This window comes from Manihot esculenta, chromosome 2, assembly GCF_001659605.2.
Source record: "Manihot esculenta cultivar AM560-2 chromosome 2, M.esculenta_v8, whole genome shotgun sequence".
Taxonomy (NCBI): domain Eukaryota; kingdom Viridiplantae; phylum Streptophyta; class Magnoliopsida; order Malpighiales; family Euphorbiaceae; genus Manihot; species Manihot esculenta.
Window position 1 is genome coordinate 1,124,868 of NC_035162.2, and position 21,738 is coordinate 1,146,605.

The window sequence follows — 21,738 nt, forward strand, 5'->3', positions numbered from 1 at the left end:
TTCCCCCCAATTTCCAATTAATATGGGATGGATCATGTCATGCCCTTTTTTTTTATCTCACATTATATCTGCCACAAATAGTGATATAAATGAAATGATATTATTTGATTTTCATAATTTTCTGATGGCGATCAGAGAAGAAGGCTTAGTGAAAAATTGATTCTCAATATCGCAAAGTTGAGCTTTGGGGTTGCCTGTGAGGAAATAGTGACCATCCTTCTGCCTGTGATGTAGATGATAACCATCAGTAGCAATCAGCCTAATCTCAGAATGGGTAGGAAACCCAATACGAGCAATGTACTATGCTGAGCATTGGGAGTGGGCAATACCTTGGGAATTCTTGTTCTTTTGCATTTCATACAGGTATTTTCATTAGATCTTTTCCGTTCTGCAAGTGTTTCCAGTTAGATGGGAATATTTTGACCAAATGTAACTCTAATTTTTAGTCATTTTGACAAGAGATATAATTTTCTATTGAGAATGGTAAATGATAGGCTGGACTGTCATGGTGGCATATTCAATTCGCTGGAGAATCGTATAATTGGGAGCGCATCTCTTGAGCTTGGTTTTGCCGCAGCCTTTGGTCCTCCACTATGTAGTCAGCCGAGCTTTTTGGCAGAGCTGTAAATCCTGTAAAGAAATTGGGAGAAAATAAGGAGAAAAAAGTATCTAATTTCAAATTAAATCACAGCTGAATCTCTTATAGCCCCTGATAGAGACACAAGATGTGGATCAGTGGATGCTGTCCAAATGTGAAGGGGTCATAACGGTAAATAGCTAAGAAAACCCCGTCCTCGCTGGCCTGTGGCCTAGCGCCAATACGTCACGCATTTCTTTATGAAAAACGCTTCATCAGTATTGATTTCAACGTGCTGCTTCAGCTTCTCACTGCTCAGTGCGCAATTCTCTCTTTCTCGCTCTCCATCCGAAAGACAAATTACTTGCAGACAAATCTCAACTTTCACAGCTCTTTTTTGCTTCCTGTGCTCTCTTTAATGCTCTCTGTTCAATGCTTTTTAAAACCACCATTACAACATCTTTCTCTTTGTATCATTTCCAGATCTATTATTATACTCTCTAAATCTATATTCTAATTTTGTATTTTTCCTATTGTAATCACTTCCTAATTGTCTCCTCTTTGAATCAATTCTTTTCCATCTTTCTGTTTGGCACTATACATAGAATCTTACCAGAAACCTCATTATTTTTATCCATATTCAATTTGTCCCCCAAGTCGAGCCAAAATTATGAAAAAGTCTGTGTCTTTGCTGTCCTTTTTTCTTGGGGTTTCTGTTTTTGTTCTCTTTTCCAGTCATTTTGCGGTTGCCGGAGTGGTTACTTGCTCTGGGATAGTGCCGATGAGGTATAGAAACGATAACATATCGATAACCGACTTCGGTGGCGTCGGTGATGGGATGACCTTGAATACCAAGGCGTTTAGGGAGGCAATATATCGGATTCAGCATTTGAGTAGGAGTGGTGGTACGCTGCTCTATATACCCCCTGGTGTCTACTTAACTGGGAGCTTTAATCTCACTAGCCACATGACTCTCTACTTGGCTAAAGGTGCCGTTATTAAGGCCACTCAGGTTAGCTGTTCACTCTGCTTCCCATTCGATTTAGCCTTTCTTGTGTCTTAAGAAATTTTTTACTATTTATTTTAAGTGAATCAAAGGATTATTCGATGCTGGATTCTTGTTCTGGCACTAATCTTAGTTGTGCAGTTGGATTACATTGTTTGTAAGGAAGAACCACCAGCTAGTAGCTCAATAGTCTCTAAGATCTGACTGGTAACACTTTTATGTTGACAATTTCAACCCAACAAAGTGATTTATTAATTTTACGAAGGCATTTTCCTGGTAATTAGCATTGCGAAAGTAGATTGCTCAACTTGGTAATTTGGAATTTAGACATGTTTTGGTGCTTCCTTTCTTTCTCAAACCGAAAAAATTTTTAGTTATGGCATAAAATAAGTGTACTTAGTCCCCATTTACTGATTGCAGGAGAGGCTACGGAAGTTGAGTAATTTTTCATTTTATGTCTATGTGGGTAGTTCTTTGATTGGATTAGCTGGGGCCTGGGCTGCATAAACCGCAGTGGATCCGGGGCTCTCGAACAAGAGAAAATAAAAATAAATTGGTGGGACTAGCGTCGAATGGTTGCATGTGCAATTGTGGATGACATGTGTAGGTGTTAACAACCAGTAAAATTGTTGAATGTCAGTCCGACAGCCAAATAGCTGGCAAGTAATGTCAAGGTGCTGTATTCTTTATTCTATCTTCAATAGAATATTGAAATCTCCACTACCTTAGCTAAGAGTGGGTGCGCATCGAATTCATAGCTCCTGAAGATGAAAGTGACCCTGTCTGCTTTTACTCCTAACAAATATACTAGGCAAATGGTGCTGGTGATGTCCTTTTTTCTTATAGTGATCAATATAATAACGAAAATCACCTGACAAAATTTTGAAAATTTTAATTACGGATGGTGCCATTATCTTTCTTACAATATCCCACTGTCCCTCTGGTCCACTGTTCACAAGCAGGCAAGGAACGCCGCAGAAGATGGATCCACTCTCCATACCCTTCTGTGCTTGAAACTGATATACTAGTCTGTAAGCAGAGCATTCTCTACAACTTGTGGTAGCACATGGTTTATATTTCTAAGTGGGAATCCCAGCTCATCCCGAGGGATTTGATGGCTACACGTTTATAATGAATTGTTGTCCTTGAATCTATTCGTTTTTTATTATGATGAGAGAACATCCTTGCCATAGTTGGTGCTCGTGGTTTATGCCTATATGGCGAAAAAATTGGAAATTGATGAGGATAAAATTTACGGTGAGGATCTAATGATATCGTCTAGCTGGTAATATTGGCAACACCTTATAAAATAGACTTTAGTAACAGATGGCTTGGTCTTTTGAGAGAAAATAGAGCGAAAGAAACTGTGAGAGTTAAGAGAGAGACTTGAACCCTTCCTTATTTTGTCCTACTTTCGAGCATATATAGGAAGGGGGAGGTATTATATTATGAGGACATCTTTTGTCCATTTAAATATGATTTGCAAGATATCGATCTTATAGGTTTTTTTTTTTGGGATAAATGATCTTTATAAGTTTTGTATGGCCAACCTATTAGTTTAAGGTCTTGTTGAGTTCAGCTGAATGCATGTGGTGTTTCATTATTTTCATTCCCCCCCCCCCCCCCCCCAAGAGAATAAAGGGCTTAATGTGACATTGGCATTATTTGTCATGTTAAGAGACAACAATCATCTATGCTATCTCATTGCTCCTTGAGGAATGCATAGTCCATGAACTGCCTAACTGACATACTCCTTATTCTTTGTCTATGCTTTAATTAGTTTCATGATCTTTCCATCTTCCTTTATGCAACAGGATTTTTCAAACTGGCCTTTAATTGCTCCTTTGCCATCTTATGGAAGAGGGAGGGAGAGGCCTGGTGGGAGGTATATGAGCTTTATTCATGGAGATGGACTTCATGATGTGGTAATCACAGGTGGGTTTCATCTATTGCATGGTAGAGATGCATTATATTTTTATTTAGCTTGGCATTAAGTTGTCGTTTAAGTCATGAATTTGGAGAGTGATCTGAAATTGTAAAGAAGAAGGCCTGTATGCATTGCCTAAAGGATATTATTGGATTACAACCTTAGATGTGTCCCTCTAATCTCAGATTTTAGCTAAAATTTCAAATTGAAAGTCATATTTCAAAATTCTTTTAGCTGCTGCATTATGGTACTTAACAATATCTTAGAGACTATATAATAAAATCAATTAACACAATGAATATCGGTTGTATTATATTGCAATAGTGCTCATATTAGATAAGGTTTTTATTTGAATCTAAATTATAACTTTCAAGTTTTCATACTAACTTTTTTATTGGATTTACATCATTTGTACAGAACTTGATAATGTTGGGTATAATAGCTAAGGCTTATATATGACACGTTTATTTTGTATATTGCTTGTACAGCAGCTAAAAAGATTTTTTTTTTTTCTTAGGTGAGAATGGTACCATTGATGGACAAGGAGATGTCTGGTGGGAAATGTGGAGGCAGAGAACTCTTCAATTTACAAGGCCTAATCTTGTTGAAATTGTAAATTCAAGAAGCATAATCATATCCAATGTGATTTTCAAGAACTCTCCCTTTTGGAACATTCATCCTGTTTATTGCAGGTAATAGTTCCACATAGAATGCAAAAGCTTCTGTTCTTAAATATTGGAGAAATTTTACAAGGTTGGAATCATCACTTTATTTGTCGATGAGCTAAAGTGGACCCTTTATTTGCGCTGTGAAGTTCATGCACCAGTGATGATGACGTGAATATAAAAATTATCATATTTCTCTGCTTACATAAACAGTTATTTTTTCTTATTAAAAAAAAAAAAGCAAAAAGGGTGAGGTTCTGTAGTTCGTGTTTCTGCTACACAGATGTAAAATAAATGCATATATCATTCTACTTTCCCATTAATTTTATGATTGTAGAATTGAGTGGTCTGCATGGGCATTTGTCATTATCATTGGAATTTATTTTTCACTTAAGTTATTTAGTTATTTTTGCCGGCTGTATATAAACCTCTATTTTTCTTTTTCTTGGACGATGTGGGACAAGATCCCACGTTGTGTCAGCGTATGGATTTTAGCTTGAAATGTATTTTATCATCAGAATCTGAAACATTGTTGGTAAGTGCCTGCATAGGTCAATAGGAAACACTTTTGCTAGAGTTGAAAGCATGACAAGTGATTGGTTGGTAGAATTTGTGTTACATCAAATCATTATAATGATATTATTGCTTATTAGAGAAAATTGATGGAACCCTCTCTGTTTCTGTCCTATTAATATCCTTGCTGTGCTGATTTCTATTAGCCTGGTGCAAATTGTATGAGAATTTTAGGTGTAGCAACATAGTTTATCTGATCTGATGAATTCCTTCTTGATGACAGCAACGTTGTTATCCAATTTGTTACCATCTTGGCCCCACCTGATTCGCCCAATACTGATGGAATTGATCCAGGTATTGTGTAATATATCTGTTTTTTTTTGTCATCATTTGTTCTATGAATTTACATACAAGTGGTACACATTTTGTATGGGGGAAGATATGGAATGTTGCCACAAAACCGTTGAAGAGCCACAAAACCGTTGAAGTGTTCAACTGCAGTACAAATTCAACAAATCAATTAACAATGCCGTGGATCAATAATGCCTTGATCTGGACAGGAAAACATTGGGACAAAGAACATAATTTAGCAGTTAAAAGGCATTTAGCTGGTTTGTGCCATTGCCTGCCAAGAGGATGGTGGCATTTTGGACAAATGCAGTATTATTTTCTTGGCTCCAATTCTCTTTTGTTCTTTATTCTCCCTTTACAAGGCTTAAGAGTCTAGACACATGCTTGGAATAAGTTCAACCAATCCCTAATAGGTGCAGCTTGTCATAGATTCCATCGTCTAAATCTGTGAGCATATTGATGATGGCATGGTATTTACAATTATGTAGATGGGAAAACTCTCTTTATGTTTATGATATATCTCTTTTTCATAATTCATCAATGCAGATTCAAGCACTAATGTATGCATAGAGGATTCATTCATTTCTACCGGAGATGACCTTGTGGCTGTGAAAAGCGGGTGGGATGAATATGGAATTGCTTACGGTCGTCCAAGCTCTGGCATCACAATCCGGCGGGTAACAGGATCATCTCCTTTTGCTGGAATTGCAGTTGGAAGTGAAACCTCTGGTGGGGTGGAGAATGTCTTAGCAGAAAACATAAACCTCTACGATATGGGAGTTGGAATACATGTAAAAACAAACATTGGCAGAGGAGGGTTCATCAGAAATATCACCATTTCTGATGTGTATATGGAGAACGTGCGCAAGGGAATAAAGATTGCAGGAGATGTTGGAGACCACCCAGATGACAAGTTCAACCCAAATGCTCTTCCAGTTGTTAAGGGCATCACACTTAAAGGTGTTTGGGGGGAGAAGGTTCAGCAGCCAGGCTCCATACAAGGCCTGAAGGACTCTCCTTTCACAGGTATATGTCTGTCCAACATCAACCTTCATGGTGTGCCAGGACCAAGATCCACTCCATGGAAGTGCTCTGATGTAAGTGGTGCTGCTCTTGAGGTAAGCCCATGGCCTTGTTCTGAGCTTACAACTACACATCAGGCTGCTGCATGTTCTGATCATATTTGATATCTTCAATTCTCTTCCCTTTTCTATTCTGAGTAAGAAATATCTTGAATTTTTCATTCTTCAAAATGGACGAATTCGTTAATTGTCCTATAAGTAACTGTACTATCAAAATCCTCCTAGGTAGGATCCCTGGTAACGGAGGATCATCTGCAAAATCCTCGTACCTTGATCCCCCTAACAACTGCTATAATATTCCAAATCCAATCCATCCACATTCAATTTGAAGAGAAGATTGCATGTAATCTAAGGAACATGTCTAATTCAAATATCCAAGTTGTATACAACACCTAAATGGTGCACGTATATATATTACAAACTCTAGATCTCCTCAACAGCTATCATCCTACTGCCAAATACTAATTTTTGTACATCTCATACAGGAGATGCCGACTTATTTACAAATATAATAACGGCCCAGAAATTTTACAGAGAAAAATAGAAACATAAATTACATAAATCTATCACCCTATTACGTGGCTTTCAAAAATGCTTCAAGAACTTGCGAATTCCCTTAACAAATCCACCCTCATGCTCATGTTCATGTTCTCTTTCTTCTCCTTCCTCGTGGTCATGGTCGTGGTGATGGTTGTGGTGACGCCTTGTGATCATCTCCTCTCTCTTCTCATCCTTTATGAATGACAATCTGTTCCCGCCGTGGTTAAACACTGGACTAAAACCCTTATCCTCACCTCCAGAAAGAAGCATGTCGTTGCCATAGGAAACCTCCTGCGGGCCGCTAAACCGTGAACTGCCCCATGGCTTAAACTGGTTGTGGTGGTGGTGGCTGCCACGGCATCGATGTGCGCGACGAAACGGGATCAGTGGACGTCGAGGGAAGTGGCGGTTGATTGGACGGAAAGTGACAACCGTCAATGGCACCGTCTTATCTGACTCGGTTTCTGATCTCTCGTGGATGGATTCCGATGTGCCGATAACTTTTTCGGGTAATTTAGAATCGGCATGTTCAGTTTCTTCGGACTCAAACTCCACAGCCGTTGCTGGTTGGGATTCAGGTTTCTCACTGGGGAGGATTAAGGTGGCAGTGACCTTTGGATCAGAGTCGGACCAGTAAGCTAAATTATCATCGTGGCTGGTAACGTCATTTTCCGGCAGATCCAACGGATAACGAGCAGTAGCTAAGGTAAAAGAGAATAAGAGAGCAGTGACGGCGACGGTGAAGGGGAGATTTCGAGCCATATTGAAATGAAAGGTTAGGTAATGATAAAAAGAGGCAGATCTGTGTTTGTTATATACGAGGAGGGGGAGAAAGAACCGCAGGAGAGTTGAATGGGAGAAGTAAAATGCGGGCGTCGGGCAATTGGGACATAGACCACGTGGCTTATTATGGTTTGGCGTTGTTTCTCTCTTGTTTCTATTTTTATACTAAAAATCAATAAGAAATTAATATTATTTTTTTCAAAAAAATAAATTTTATCACAATTTGAAAATTTTATATAATTTAATTAATCTTCTTTTGAAAAAAAAAAAACAATGGAAAAGGTAGCTATAATCCTATGATACAATGATGAAAACGACATTTGAATTCCATAGATGAGCTATGCTATTACTAAGGTAAACGAATTGAATTTTCCTTTTCTTCTTAAAAAACGTTTTCATTAATGAATTTAACAAAATCATAGATTCTTCAAATTTTGGAAAAAAAAAATATACAATTTATCCTTGACGTGTGATGGGGGGTAAGAATTCTATTGGCTGGATAATCAAGGGGACGCGTTGCGTTGACTTAGTTGTGGGTTTGCGTGGGTTTTGACCATTTGAGTGGTGTGAATAGGAGCTCTGCCTGCATCATAGTTCACACGTAATTTATATTTATTTTTAGTTTTATTGAGTGTAATACTTTTCATAGAGCACTTCTACAATGATTACTGTAGAATTATATAAAACATTATTAATAAATTAAATATAAAACAAAACACTAATGACAATCAAATGTAAAATACAAGAGTAATTTATGGAATCCTATTTGTAATCAAACGAATCTCACAGGCTGAGAAGAAAATAAAAATAGAAATTGTAATGCAAGAGTCAATGATAATGTTTGGTTTTGAGAGAAAGCGACAGAGACGGGAAACCTTCTGTCCCAACTCTTAGTCATTAAGCAAAGCTTTTAAGATGGGATTGGAGATTAACTATTATTTTAGACTAATTCTTAATGTATTACTACAATAACCCTCACCTTCTAACATTATCAAACCTAAGTAAACAACAAGAAAAAGACTTCCTAACAATCTGAGCCCACTTTGCTCATGTTAAGGCCCAGCTCACTTATAATATGCAAAGCATGCGGTGCCTTCTAACTGCTTAAATCAAACGCGGCGTTTAACCTTCACATACACTTCCTACCTCCAAGCCTTGTCATAAATATCTTGGAGCTAGTAGTTATGATCTCAAAGTTGGCAATGGCCTTTTCATATATTGCCTCATCAAATATATGCTTAATATGTGAGGAGCTATGTACAGTACATATTTGTCCATTAAATTTTAAATTGTTTGAGAGGACATTTTGTGAAAAGAATTTTGCGGAAAGAATATCATATACTACTATTATATGAATAGTTTATTATAATAATAACTATATAAGATTTATAGTTATATATATATTAGTTGTAAATTATTTTATGTACGAGTTTGATTTTGAATGATTGTAAATCTTTATTAAACTTTAAAACTGATATTTCTATTAGATAGATTTGTCACCCTAGCTGCTCTGGTTAGAGAATCTATCAAGTATAATTGTCTCTTTATTTGATATGATATCTCTATTTGTTTGATAGAATTTTATTAATACAATCGATAAATTTAATTTAAAAAACGACTATATCTATTATAAGAGGTTATTCGTGTATTGTAAGAGGTTATTCATGTAGTGTGCATATTTAATATCTATAAATTTTAGTGTGAATATTCTGACTGCTTTTTATTAATCAATGGGTATGTATTAAATATATAAAATAAAAAATTACTATTTAATTTTTATTGTATAAAAAATTCATTTTATTTATTTTAAAAAATATATTAAAAATTTTATAATATTTTTAAAAATTTATTAATTAATTATTTATTAATTTTATTGTTAAATATTTTATTATTTAATTTTTATAATTTTAAAAAATTATTAATTAGTTTCATATATTTTTAAAAAATTTATTAATTATTTTTTTATTTAACGGTTAAAATTAATTAATAAATTGTTTAAAATGTTAAAAATTAAGTAATATATTTTTTAAAATAAAAAGATTAATTAATAAATTTTTTTATATTATAAAAATTAAGTAATAATTTTTTATAATAATTAATAAAAAAATAATATTCTCGAGTCTCAATTCTTGAGACTTTCTTAACCGACAGAGAAGAGCGGTGAACTTCACAAGTATTAATATTACAATTTGAAGGGGAATTGCATTTGCATTAACCACATCGGGTTTGGGTTTGGGTTTGGGTTTGGGTTTGTAGGAGTGGGTTGATGTTGATCCAGGAAATGTCAGTGCGACTGGGAGCACCATGTGACCGACAACTGACAGCATTCAGTACCCACACGGCCTTTCTTGATTTCTTCTATTTGTACTGTGGATCTCTCTCCCAGTCCTCAAACGGTCCCCCATTTTGCACTCACCTCCTTTTTGACACGTTCATTTGTCAGACCCACTCTCCTCTATCTTCACATGCAAACAATTTTCATTTCTCCCCCTTTGTTTTTTTTAAATAAAAAAAAAGGATTTTCAATGTTTTTGTTCCTTTCTCTATAATAAGTATAAAAACTATTAACCCAAACAAATTAAACCAGCTGGAAACTGCCTTCCTAATCTGAATGTGGAGCTTAATTAGCTTTGCAAAAAAAACAAAGAATGACAAGTGTTGAAACACTCATCCTCATAGCTAGGAATGTGATAAAGAAGTCCGAGTATGGTGGAAATTAGCAGTCTCAGACGATAAGGTCTTTCATGAGAAAGGCAAAATCTCCACTACCGTTACTGCTTCTCCCAATAGCTCTATCCTCTTTCTTTTTTTCTTATTACTATCTAACCCTACCCATCATCTCTAATGATCTTCAATTGAATATATTTTTCATATTATAAAAATTTAAAAGTTTAAATTCTTACATCATCTATCCTAGATCTGTTAATTAACCCAACAGCCGGCTCTCTAATATTCATATAATCTTGGACAAAACTAAATAAATTATCCTTTTCGTGTTCACATTAGGCTCTACATATGTAGGGTCTACACTGTCTGCTGGGTTTGACCAACAAAAATTATTATTTTTTTTTTGTAAATTTTAAAATACTCCGGATCACTGTTTTTTTATTTTTAAAAAATAATTTAAATAAATTATTTAATGTATTTATTAATATAAGAGTATATTTGAATCTTATATTGATTGTGAAAAGGAATAATGTGTCAGACATAGACAATCCTTTTCCTTAAACTAATTTTTGGGGTGAATTAGGGCTGTCCCAAATTTAATTTGGTATCAGAGCCTCCTCATCCGATGTTGAGCCTCCCATAAATGTATCACGCACCACTAAAAATTATGGGTGTGAGGGATGTGTTGAATCGTGGAAAAGAGTAATATACCCTTTATATGAGATATAGGCAATCCTCCTCTTTGAACTAGTTTTTGGGATGAGTTAGGTCTGATCCAAATTTAACACATATCATTATACACTAAATAATCTTTCATGTTTTAAATTTAAATATAAATTAACTACAAGAAGATGAGGATGAGTAATGCTAGATTGAAAATCCTAGATTTGCTGAAATAGTTGACCATTGATAGCGAGCCTCCATTTATATATTGTTTCCTTAAATTGATCGGAGAAACGTTGTATGTGAATCAAAGGCTTGAGAATAAATTGCATTATATATTAGTGGGTACCCATGTGGAGAAGTTTTTTTTTGTTTGACTAGATGATTGGTTCTTTCTAATTATAATCCATATGGTTTGATAAATCTTTTCTTCATTTGAAGATTGATTAATGAAGGAATAGAAGTTGGAGAAGTAATGATTCTGTTTATTGGTATGAGTATAAAAGAAAAGTATTGTATAGTCAACCAAATAATTAAGAGGTTCACACCCATCACACAAATTGCTACACTTTGCCAAGAAACACGTAATGCCTTATAATCTACCATTCATTCATGCATTATCTCTTCCATCAATGGGTTGACTTTTCTTCTCTAACAAGCGTGTGGTTTGACATTTTTTTAAGGACAACCACAAACCCTAGGTGGGAAACTTCAAATGTGAATCATGAACATCATGTTATGTTAGAGAGGTACAATCCTAATTAATGTTTCATTTAATTTATGTCCTTTTAAAAAGAAAGACTTTAATTAATCTCATCACTGCAAATATATATATATATATATATATATGGCGCCACTTTGATATATTTATGTGTTTTGAAAAAGTTATCTGATTTAATTAAAAATGATTTTTTTTTGACAAAAATTGAAAATTATTATTCCTTTTTGAAGAAAATGTTAAGTCACAGGACACAAATAAGAAAACAGTGAGTTTCTTGCAATTCCAAGTGAGCCTGCTAGCTGTTCATTATAAATACTAAATAGGAGAAGCTGAAAGGAACATCTTATATCATTCAATAACAAAACTACAAGGTAAGAAGAAGAAGAAGAAGAAGAAGAAGAAGAAGGAAGAGGCAGTGGCAATGGGAAGTAGTAGAAAACCTGAGTTATACTTCGTTTTCATGAATTATGATCCAGAGTATGAACGCCTTCGAGCTGATAGGTGAGTTGTCTGTATTATCAGTCTGAGTTATTATATTAACAAGCTGATGCTGTACATCTCTAATGTTGTTGATGTTGACGTTTGTATTCAATAGAACAAAGCGAGGGGCATATGAGCTTGATTTGTACCTAAGTAGAAAGCATGACCAGTTATTGGCAAACATCCTCGAGCATGGAAGCTACAATAAGACTCTATCGTTGGTCATTGTAGATGGCTTTGCAGTAGAAATCACTGAAGACCAGGTCATCTCTCTCTCTCTCTCTCTATCTCTCTCTCTCCCCAAAAGTGTGACCCTTCTAATTTATCGCTTATGATGCTTTGGGTTTTAAAACAGGCGAATTTGCTTAGATCTGCCGACGGAGTGAGGGTTGTGGAGAAGAATCAAGAGGTTGCTTAGGCTTAGGAAACGTAGCCGGACAGAGGAGGGTGAAGTAATTAATATCGACTGAAAATGATGGAATAATTAATGATCAGTTTGTAAAGTCTTCTGCAAAATGCCATCAAGTTTGGTGGTATGTAATTGTAGACTATGAGAGAGTTATCTCAACTCATAATTACCTAATTAAGTCAGATTAATTAAAATGATAAATGCATGAATTTTAGTTCTAAATTTCTTCATTTCATTTTTTTTCCCCTCAATCATTTATATGTTCTGCTTCTGCTGGGTTCTACAATGAATTCAGGGGATACTGCTGTGTCCTCGATTTCACTGGAGCAGGTATCAGCCAAAAGTTCAATTACCGTTTTTTTTTTTTTAAAAAAAAAAATTAAAGAAAAAAAAAATCCTTAATTCTTGGATGCGACTGGGTCTTGTCTTTATTTATCTACTTGCTAGAGCCTATCATCTGTTTGCCTCTTGGTCTTTCATTGCAACTCCTCTTCTAAAGCACCACTAAGAAGAACGGCAGGTGGGACTGGAGCGTCCTCTTCTCTTATTCATAATCAACTTAAACTTGATATGTGAATTTTATATATATATATATATATTTTTTTTTTAAACAGGAATCGGTAAGGTAGAATTTCAAACTTTTCAAATTTACTCGGATACATTTATCATCAATGATCAAAAGCTCGTTCCTCCACGTAAATTTTATATTTTATATAATATTTATATTTATTTTCATTATTTTTTTAATATTTTAAAATTATTTTATCCTCACATACATATACACACATGATAACATATAAAATATGCTTCTCATTAAATTATAACACATGTATATCAGTTTTATATTTTCTTTTATGCATTGAATTAAATTATTACGTTATTCGATATATCATTATTGTATTTTATACGAATATCGGCGTACATTAATAATAAATAAAAAAAATTAATAAATGAAAAATTAGCATAAAAGATGAGAAAGAACACCAGGTTTAAGCTTGATGTGACTGAATTGATTGGATAGGGAGATAGAAAGTAGAAACAATGTGAATTAAATTGATGGGATATGACGAATGATACAATTCATATATAGGGAACATTATCTACGTAAGGTTGTAAAAGGTGAAAGCAGAACTTACTTATAAGGGCTCCATTGCTCCACCGCTAACTAATACAGAGAAGGCCTGCAGCATATGGGTTCCCTACAATTTCCATCACATCAAATGTTGCACGCAAGCAGCTCTGGACCTAGCTCTGTTGCCTTATCCCTTCTCAATTATTTTTACCATCAAATTCAATTTCTCTCTATAACCTTAGGTAAATGTTGATTTGAAACAGCATAATACCTATAACAGTGCAAATAGATGACAGAGACCGAATCCCTTCAAACAACTTTTGCTAGAACCATCGCTTCTTGGCACACAAAGGCCTCACATGTGTTTGCAAATCTCCCTTTCCGAAAATTTTCCACAATTTTAGGCGGTAATTTTAACTACTGCTGTTGGTAGAGAATTGATATATATTCAATTCAGGAGAAATTACTATTAATTATTTTCTCAATTTTAAAAAGTTTATTAGTTAATAACTTTATTAATTTTATCTTTAAATATTTTATTGTTTAGTTTCTATATTTTTAAAAAATTTATTAATTAATTTTTTAAAATTTTAAAATATTTACTAATTAGTCTTTTCGTTAAAAATATTTTAAATTTTTTTTATAAAATTTAAATATTAAAACTAATAGAAACACTAATTAATGGACTTTTTAAGATGTTAGAGATATTTTAATATATTTTTTAAATTTAAAGAGATTAACTAGTAAGTTTCTCTATTATAAAACTAAATAATATATATATTTTTTAAATTTATCAATAAATTTCATACGATGAATATTAATATATCTTATAGTACCATGCTGATGTATTTTTATTCTGAGCAGGGGAAAGAAAGAGTGAATGTTTTTTAAGCCCTCCTTACATGAGACTCTCTTCCTCTTTATACTTGGAATATTAGTAATGTTAAAATACACATAATACTCCCATTTTATCTTTTAAATTAGTGATATTCAATTCATTTCTAGAATTTTAAAAAACTTATTATTATTATTTTAATTACAATAGAAGTGTGCGTGTGTATATGCACTATTATTTTTCATTTATTTTATATATTTGAATTATCTTTTGCTACCTCATGAGGATACAGTATGCATGTAGAAAGGAGCATCCTGCAGAGTTCATAAGTTAATTACCACCGGCCCATTTACATACTTTTGGGCCTTATCAGCTGCTTATTTTTACCAAGCTACATATTATGACACTTTCAAAGTGGAGTGCTTTCGTTTCAACATATTGGCAAATTGGCATCCCCTCCAACCCTCAAGCCAAGCCTCGATCCTTGCAAAACGGGGACATCTCTGTACGTCTGATCGAAGTAGGGATGTTTGGTTCTCATACCGACTAATTAATGCTTTAAAAATTTCCCTTGTATCGAGTATCTCTAGTACCCCTTGCAAACCAAACAAATAAAAAAGGAGAATTTTTTATTTATTTATTAATTAAGATAAGCTACGGAAAATCATAGAATATAGTCTATATAAATCCATACCTCCACTTGCATTTGTATAGCTTTAGTAATGGTTGGTAAGTGTCCAATGGCATCAAGTTGCAGGCAACTGGCGACAGAACCAGCTGAATTCACTAGTTGACTTTCATTTCTCCATTGACGTAAAAATTATTCCAGGTGGATCTACAAAGCAATAAGCAACAATTTGCAGAGTATATTTAGTTTGAAATTCTCGGAGTAGAGCAATAATTCCATGAAATCAAATGGCAAGTATTTTCCACTCTCCCTAAGGTCTTCCGTGTAGGTACTTGGTCATTCGGTCGACCAGAAAACCAACAGAAGCCCTTGAGGGAGAGTGAATAATGGATATGCCATTGTTGTTGTCGTTGACGAGAATTCCAGACAGTAATATTGTCCACTCTCCCCGATGACCTCCAGCCTTGTCATGCATGTCGCTGGAAGCCCTTGAGGGAGAGTGAGCAATCAAAATGTCTCGTACATGGGACTACTACTACTTCATTATTCTTGATCGCCAGCAAGCCACGGCTTGTTCAGCCCCCCTGCAAGAGCTTCTAGCCTACTAACCCCAGCTGACTGATGTTATTTTGTTGGCATTTGTGGATGCATGAGCTAGCTAGAGCATACATGCAGAAGCCCTTGAGGGAGAGTGAGCAACCAATGGCTTGAAAGAAAAGATATTCATTAATTTTCTGATTGGTTGATGAGGATTGGGCAAGAGAGTTAACACTTTTTATAGGCCCTGGAGGTGCGGAGCTGGAAGTCATGTAGAAATGTGGAGAAAAGAAAACATATATGGTGGGATCCTCATATCTAGTGGCCAAACCCGATCCTTTGCTATCTCAAGAGGTCCCCGTAAAATCAGCAGTAGAGCTAGTGACATGTAAAAGCCTCGTTATATAATCCACCATTAATACACAAAGTCAATATCTGATGATTGCCACATCAAAATGTATACAGTGGAGTTGGCTCTTAAGAATCGTGATAAGGCAGCTGTTTTTAATTAAAGAATATTATAAAGCTAGCTATATATATGGGTGGCATCAAAATCTTATCTCCTGTACTATGAGCAAGGACAAGATATCATTTTCTTTTGACATTCTTCGAATCCTACTTTCTATCCAAATAACGCATCTTGCAATTTGGATATAATTAAGTATTTAACACGTGCAACTCCATGCATGATACCATCCTTTTTCTTCAGTAATTAAATATTTAATTAAGTATTTTTTTACAATCAAAACGTAAAATTTCAGAAATTTAAATCATACAATTTTCTCTAAATTTTTACTTGAATCACCTTTTGATTTAATTTGCATAGGTTATACTATGGCCCATTACCCAATTCATGGGGTCCTGCGAGTCTTCGATTTTTCACAGCGGTCCATGAGTTTTGTCCTTGGGTCCCATCAGCCCAACAGAAGCCCATAACACATGCAACTACTTTATTATTTTAGTTTTTTTTTGGAGAATATATTATTTTAGTGTTATTATAATTAAATTAATTTTAATATTTTTTTACTTTTCTAAACCGCAGAAATAACGGTAAGGCTAAACAAACCTTATTAGCATCCGAAATGGATGTTTCTTCATCGTTGTCAATGCGAAGGCGAAGATGCAAATGACGAGTCATCATCCACATCGCGGGTTGTTGTCTTTGCTTCCGGTGCTGCTGCCCCTTCTTCTTCTGATTGGATGATCAGGTATTTTGATAATTTCTTTATTTACTCTCTTTTTCCCCCCTTCTTATGGCCGATTTGAACATTTTTTCACCAATTGCTTTTGCTGTTCGTTTCTTAATTCGTTAAAAATGTGAATTATGGTCAGTGTGATTCTAAGTTAATGGATTTGATTTGTCAGATATTTCTGGTGGAAAAAGATTTCGGGCTTCTTCCAAACCAGAGAAATTGGTGGAGTTTCGCAAATTTACCCTGAACATCTGCTGTTGGCTGGGAAAGCTATAGGCTCTAGGTATAATACAACCTATTAGGAACATCTTTTTTTTTTTTGCTTTTAATTTTCTGAACATACTTGCGTGAGAATTTTCAAATGTTTATACTAACCTGAGTAGTTTAGTAGCTTATATTTGTGTGCTGGGTGAGTCAATTTGGTGCTGTCATTAGGGTATATGTTCCTAGGGATTATTTTTCAGCCCAACATATTAAAAATTGAAAACTGATACAATAAAATGAAGTTAAATGTGCCATCTTTTGAGTTTTACTTGTGTCCGTATGGCCGCCTAATTTTGATATTTATGCTACTTTCGTGCACTGCCATTCTGGGTAATGGAATGAAAATAACATGAATGTATTGTTTTCTTTCTTTTATTGATTTTAATTTGTGCATGTTATGGAGTCGGCTGCATTTTTGCCACTGAGGTTGACTTTGCTGCATCAGCAGTAATTTTCTTACTATTTCAATCCATGAATAGTGCTGTGAGGCATGAGGCTGTGTTGCAATTTGTACTCCTATTGACTTCAACTACTGAGTACTGAAATAAATTAGATAATGGACAATTTGTGCGCCTTTGATAATAAATAAAAACTTTGAAATAATTGTTCATTCTTAAGACCTTATTTCTCACATTTGATTCTAGTTATCTTTCCTTAACTGAAAGAATCTAACAAATAAATAAATAAAAGAAAAAAAATATATAATAAATATTTTTTTGAAATCTTCATCTTGTTTTTGTTGGTTGAAATATGTTGTACTTTTAAGCTATTTTTTCTTTTGTATGTGTTAGTGATGTTTTCCCCTTTATGTGTGCCTACATTTGTCTCATTCCTTACATATGATGGGTAGTAAAGATGGGCTTTGTACCCTTGATAAGTTGGAAGTTGTATGCAAGAAGATGAAATCTCTAAATTAGATACGTGTGATTGAGGGTAGGGCTGAGCATTCGGTCGGTTCGGTTTTGAACCGAACCGAACCGAATAAACTGAAAACTGAAATTTTAGTATTTATGAAAACCGAATCGAACCGATTTTGGTCAGAAACCGAATCGGTCTGATTCGGTTCGATTTGATCGGTTTCGATTTTTAATAATTTTTTTATTTTTTACACTTTATTTTTAGTTTTTTAAAATTTAATTAAAATATTTTAATTTTAATATAATTTAATTTCTCTATATTATTAAAAATAATATATTATTATCATTAATCGGTTCGGTTCGGTTTGATTTTTTCGATTTTTTTCTGATCAAAACCGAATCGAACTGAAATAACTGAAATTTTTAAAATTAAAAACCGAACCGAATTAAATAAAAAAGGGAAAATTACTTTTTAGTCCCTGAGATTTAACGTAATTAATACTTCTGTCCCTCTATTTTGGCGACCCAACACTTAAGTCCCTCACTTTCTCTTCTGTCCAAATTCGTAGTCCTTCCGTCCAAAATAGCCGTTTGGTCAAAGAGTCAAATGTGAGGTGAGAATTTTTTCCAAAAATACCCTTAATGAACTTGTTAAAACTCCCTTAACCTGAAATCTCTCAATCTTTCTTCTCTTTCGTATCCTCTCCATTTCTTTTTGCCCATTATTTCAGCCCCACTACGCTCATTATTCTTGTGAGGAGAAGGGTTTCGGTGGTGCTGCTGGTGCTGTTGGGGCTGAGGTTGAAGAGACGGTGTAGGATATGACATAGAACGTTGTGGCATGTTAGAGATAGCAGGAGGAGAAGGGTGGTGGTGGTGGTGGTTGTCATTGGCCAACGGAAACGAAGGGGCGTGGTGGAATTGCTGAGGGAATTGGAAGCGGAAGTTGGAGTGGGTACCGGTAAGAGGAGGATACGAAGAAGAAGGGATTAAGGTCGGAGGAATCATAAGACTGGGAGAAGGGTTTTGGATTGTTGCTGTGGTTGTGGGCATGAAGAATTTGTGCATATCAAACTGTGGGGTTTGTTGATTTGGGGATGCCATGACAACGAGAATGTGAATGGTTTCCTCAAGAATTCAGATCCAATTTCCAAATGAGTTTTGATTGCTTGTAACTGTGATTATATAACCTCAATCAAATCAATCAAGACAGGAAATTTCTGGGCTGGGAGTTTCTTTTCAGATAGATAGATAGATAGATAGATAGATAGATAGCTAGGTAGGTAGGTAGGTCACGGGCTGTGCAAAGATGAGAAAAACCCCACGGGAGAAGACTGGAAGTGAAGACCCACGATCACCGGAAAGTTCCCATGGAAATTTCAAGAATTATTTAATGATTTCTAGAACTCACTCAGAATTTCAAGAAATGGAGAGAAAAAAAGAGGGGAGGATTGAGAGGAAGGAGAAGAAAGAGAGATGAGCGGAGAGGATAAAAGAAATATAGTGATATGAGGGAGAAGAAGGATGGAAGGAAGAAATAGAAAAGATATGAGGGAGAACAAAGATGGAGGGAAGAAACAGAGAAGATACGAGGGAGAAGAAAGATGGAGGAAAGAAACAGAGAAGATATGAAGTAGAAGAAGGATGGAGGGATTTCATTAAGGGCATTTTTGGAAAAAATTCTCATATCTCACCTTTGACACTTTGACCAAACGGCTATTTTGGACGGAAGGACTACGAATTTGGACGGAAGAGAAAGTGAGGGACTTAAGTGTTGGGTCGCCAAAATAGAGGGACAGAAGTGTTAATTACGTTAAACCTCAGGGACTAAAAAGTAATTTTCCTAATAAAAAATCAAACCGAATTTTAAAATTAATTCGGTTCGATTTTTTCGATTTGAACCGAACAATGCTCACCCCTGATTGAGGGTGGTGACCACTGACAAAATGGCCAAAAAGCATCTTCAAACATTAGGGGTTAACCCAAGATGAAGCCGAAGATCTTGCTGTTCAGGCTGTTGCATCATTTGTTTCCAGGTGTCCGAGGGATTTTAATTTACTGCCTTGGCTTGACTTCCTTTTGTTTTTTTAACCCCTGTGTTATCTAATATATTTGCATGCTTTTGTAATTTTGATTAGGTGTAGCACAGGTGTGGCATACCCCTTAGCATCAACACTATTGTTGGATTACCCAGCCTGTTTCAGTTTTTCTATGTCCAGGCTATGAAATTAATAGGGGATATGGTTCATGCATAGAATGTATATTTAAAAGGCATTGCTTTATTTAAGGTTATATATTGATACAGTTGGTGTGGTCATGATTCAAGATCTTATGAGACATGGTTCACTAATGAAGTGAAATCATTTCGTGTAGTATCATAATTTGCTTGTCGTGGTAACTCCATGGCTTTTGAGCCTCTTCTTCCCTCTTTTAAAGTACTGACTTCAGGTTTCAATGAAATTTTAATATCCTGCAGATAATCTGTGCTCAACGTCTGCTTAAAAATAAAATGGACTTATGATATTCATGGAACACATGATACAACATCAAGTCATACGTAGGACTCAACAAACTGGTGCATCTACAAGTCTTCACCAGCCGACATTAATTCACCTTTATTTATGTCTAATGCTATAGTTCTATTTGTTTTTTCTTCCTTTATTTGTGTAGATTATGTTGGCAGTAGGCACCCACACTTCACTTGATTTTCAATTCTGTAATCTTCTAATGTCCACCCTTCTCCTTCTTCTTAGACTCACTTTTCTTTTCTTTTTTTTCTTTCTTCTCTTTCTTTTCCTTCTTATCCTTCTTTTCTTTCTTCTCCTTTTTTTCCTTCTTGTCTTTTATCTTGATTTCTCTATTTGCAGGGGAAGCCATGATGCTGGATTCTCGGTGATGCTCCTGGTTGCCATGGCTCTTGCTGTGCTCATCATGGGTTTGCTTTTTGACAAGGCTGGCATTGTGATGTTCTTGGAGACCGGTTTCCTCAGTGGGTTTCTGGATTTGCAACGATGCCATGATGGTTGAAGCAAAAGGGTATTTCTAGTGTGAGCCTTGTTAGTTTCCTGTTATTAGAAATCAATATGGAAACATAGACTTATAGAAGTGAGTGAGTGGGATTCCTTCAATTATATATCACCCTTTGAATCTGCTTTTGGAGAATGGGCAAATAGCATCTTTACTAGAGAAGATTATAATGCTTTGTTATCCGAATTATTAAGCGAAGAATAAATGCAACATTTTTTTCCTCTACCAATGGCTATGTTGTAGTTTTTCTTCATCTTTTTCTTCTTCATATTGGCATCCAGAGATTTTGATGGGTATCAAATCGTGCGCCGTTAAAGGCGTAAACTATGCTCACTTGAGCCAGTTTCTAAATCTGAAAGGTTAGTTGATTTTGGATGCACTTGTTAAAAGTTATGCGTTGTTCTATATGGTAACTGTGAAAGTGCTTATCTATTCACTTCTAATTTCTGCCTCATGATTCATGAGGTTAATTTGATTTGAATTATTTCGAAAAATATTTGAAATATAATTATTAAAATTGATAAAATTTAGCCTTTATTTCATCTCATTTTATTGATAAATTATATAAACTTAATGCTTAATTTAAACTAACTAACGAGATGAAATATTGAGTTTCATGATTTTAAAATAAATAAAAAAAAAATTAGCCCAAAATAAGAAATTGAGCTCATTGCTTTTTTATTAAATAAAAAATAAAGAAATCTAGCCTGTATTTTTTAAAATTAAATTGATCTAAATTAAAAATTTTAAATTAATTTGAATAAAAAGTTAAAAATAATTGGGCTGAATACACCAACCTCAAGTTTCATAAAGAGTTAAAAATAAATTAAAAAATGATCTTACATTTGAAAGAATTAAATAAAAGTACCGTTTTGTTTTCATTAAATAGCTGGAGTTATATGATGTTTAGGCTTCTAATTGGGCCTTCAGAAGCCCATCTT

The 21,738-nt window shown here is 34.7% G+C and overlaps 4 protein-coding genes and 1 long non-coding RNA gene across 6 annotated transcripts; 3 read left to right on the plus strand and 2 right to left on the minus strand.

The window, feature by feature from the left end:
* The first annotated feature begins 741 nt into the window (after positions 1–741).
* Positions 742–6,542, plus strand: LOC110609136 (probable polygalacturonase). Its single transcript, XM_021748496.2, has 5 exons — positions 742–1,589; positions 3,398–3,518; positions 4,028–4,202; positions 4,972–5,042; positions 5,586–6,542. The coding sequence occupies exons 1-5, from the start codon at positions 1,248–1,250 to the stop codon at positions 6,224–6,226; spliced, it is 1,350 nt and encodes a 449-aa protein (XP_021604188.2). The 5' UTR covers positions 742–1,247; the 3' UTR covers positions 6,227–6,542.
* Positions 6,459–7,537, minus strand: LOC110609137. Its single transcript, XM_021748497.1, has one exon. The coding sequence runs from the start codon at positions 7,421–7,423 to the stop codon at positions 6,707–6,709; it is 717 nt and encodes a 238-aa protein (XP_021604189.1). The 5' UTR covers positions 7,424–7,537; the 3' UTR covers positions 6,459–6,706.
* Positions 7,538–11,685: 4,148 nt separating this feature from the next.
* Positions 11,686–12,593, plus strand: LOC110609796 (subtilisin-like protease SBT2.5). The gene is made up of 3 exons (XM_021749608.2): positions 11,686–11,996; positions 12,091–12,238; positions 12,331–12,593. The coding sequence occupies exons 1-3, from the start codon at positions 11,917–11,919 to the stop codon at positions 12,391–12,393; spliced, it is 291 nt and encodes a 96-aa protein (XP_021605300.1). The 5' UTR covers positions 11,686–11,916; the 3' UTR covers positions 12,394–12,593.
* Positions 12,594–14,525: 1,932 nt separating this feature from the next.
* On the minus strand, positions 14,526–15,946 carry LOC110609825. The gene is made up of 2 exons (XR_002487085.2): positions 14,986–15,946; positions 14,526–14,886 (listed from the first exon to the last, which is right to left on the minus strand). It is a non-coding gene; the product is annotated as an uncharacterized LOC110609825 (long non-coding RNA).
* A 526-nt stretch (positions 15,947–16,472) lies between these two features.
* LOC110604865 lies at positions 16,473–21,026 on the plus strand. 2 transcript variants are annotated; one of them, XR_006348785.1, is made up of 4 exons: positions 16,473–16,664; positions 16,822–16,932; positions 20,247–20,345; positions 20,638–21,026. XR_006348785.1 is itself a non-coding variant. In XM_021743167.2 (3 exons), the coding sequence occupies exons 1-3, from the start codon at positions 16,543–16,545 to the stop codon at positions 20,795–20,797; spliced, it is 393 nt and encodes a 130-aa protein (XP_021598859.1). In that variant the 5' UTR covers positions 16,483–16,542; the 3' UTR covers positions 20,798–21,026. The 2 variants fall into 2 exon arrangements, 1 of the variants encoding a protein (XP_021598859.1); XM_021743167.2 differs by lacking the exon at positions 20,247–20,345 and having other exon boundaries at positions 16,483–16,664.
* Positions 21,027–21,738: the final 712 nt, after the last annotated feature.

Coding starts and splice junctions, on each gene's coding strand:
- LOC110609136 (XM_021748496.2), top strand. CDS start 1,248: ATGAAAAAGTCTGTGTCTTTGCTGTCCTTTTTTCTTGGGGTTTCTGTT. Junction 1,590..3,397: donor CCGTTATTAAGGCCACTCAG/GTTAGCTGTTCA, acceptor TTTATGCAACAG/GATTTTTCAAACTGGCCTTT. Junction 3,519..4,027: donor TCATGATGTGGTAATCACAG/GTGGGTTTCATC, acceptor TTTTTTTCTTAG/GTGAGAATGGTACCATTGAT.
- LOC110609137 (XM_021748497.1), bottom strand. CDS start 7,423: ATGGCTCGAAATCTCCCCTTCACCGTCGCCGTCACTGCTCTCTTATTC.
- LOC110609796 (XM_021749608.2), top strand. CDS start 11,917: ATGGGAAGTAGTAGAAAACCTGAGTTATACTTCGTTTTCATGAATTAT. Junction 11,997..12,090: donor GAACGCCTTCGAGCTGATAG/GTGAGTTGTCTG, acceptor TGTATTCAATAG/AACAAAGCGAGGGGCATATG. Junction 12,239..12,330: donor TAGAAATCACTGAAGACCAG/GTCATCTCTCTC, acceptor GTTTTAAAACAG/GCGAATTTGCTTAGATCTGC.
- LOC110604865 (XM_021743167.2), top strand. CDS start 16,543: ATGTTTCTTCATCGTTGTCAATGCGAAGGCGAAGATGCAAATGACGAG. Junction 16,665..16,821: donor TCTTCTGATTGGATGATCAG/GTATTTTGATAA, acceptor TTGATTTGTCAG/ATATTTCTGGTGGAAAAAGA. Junction 16,933..20,637: donor GGGAAAGCTATAGGCTCTAG/GTATAATACAAC, acceptor CTCTATTTGCAG/GGGAAGCCATGATGCTGGAT.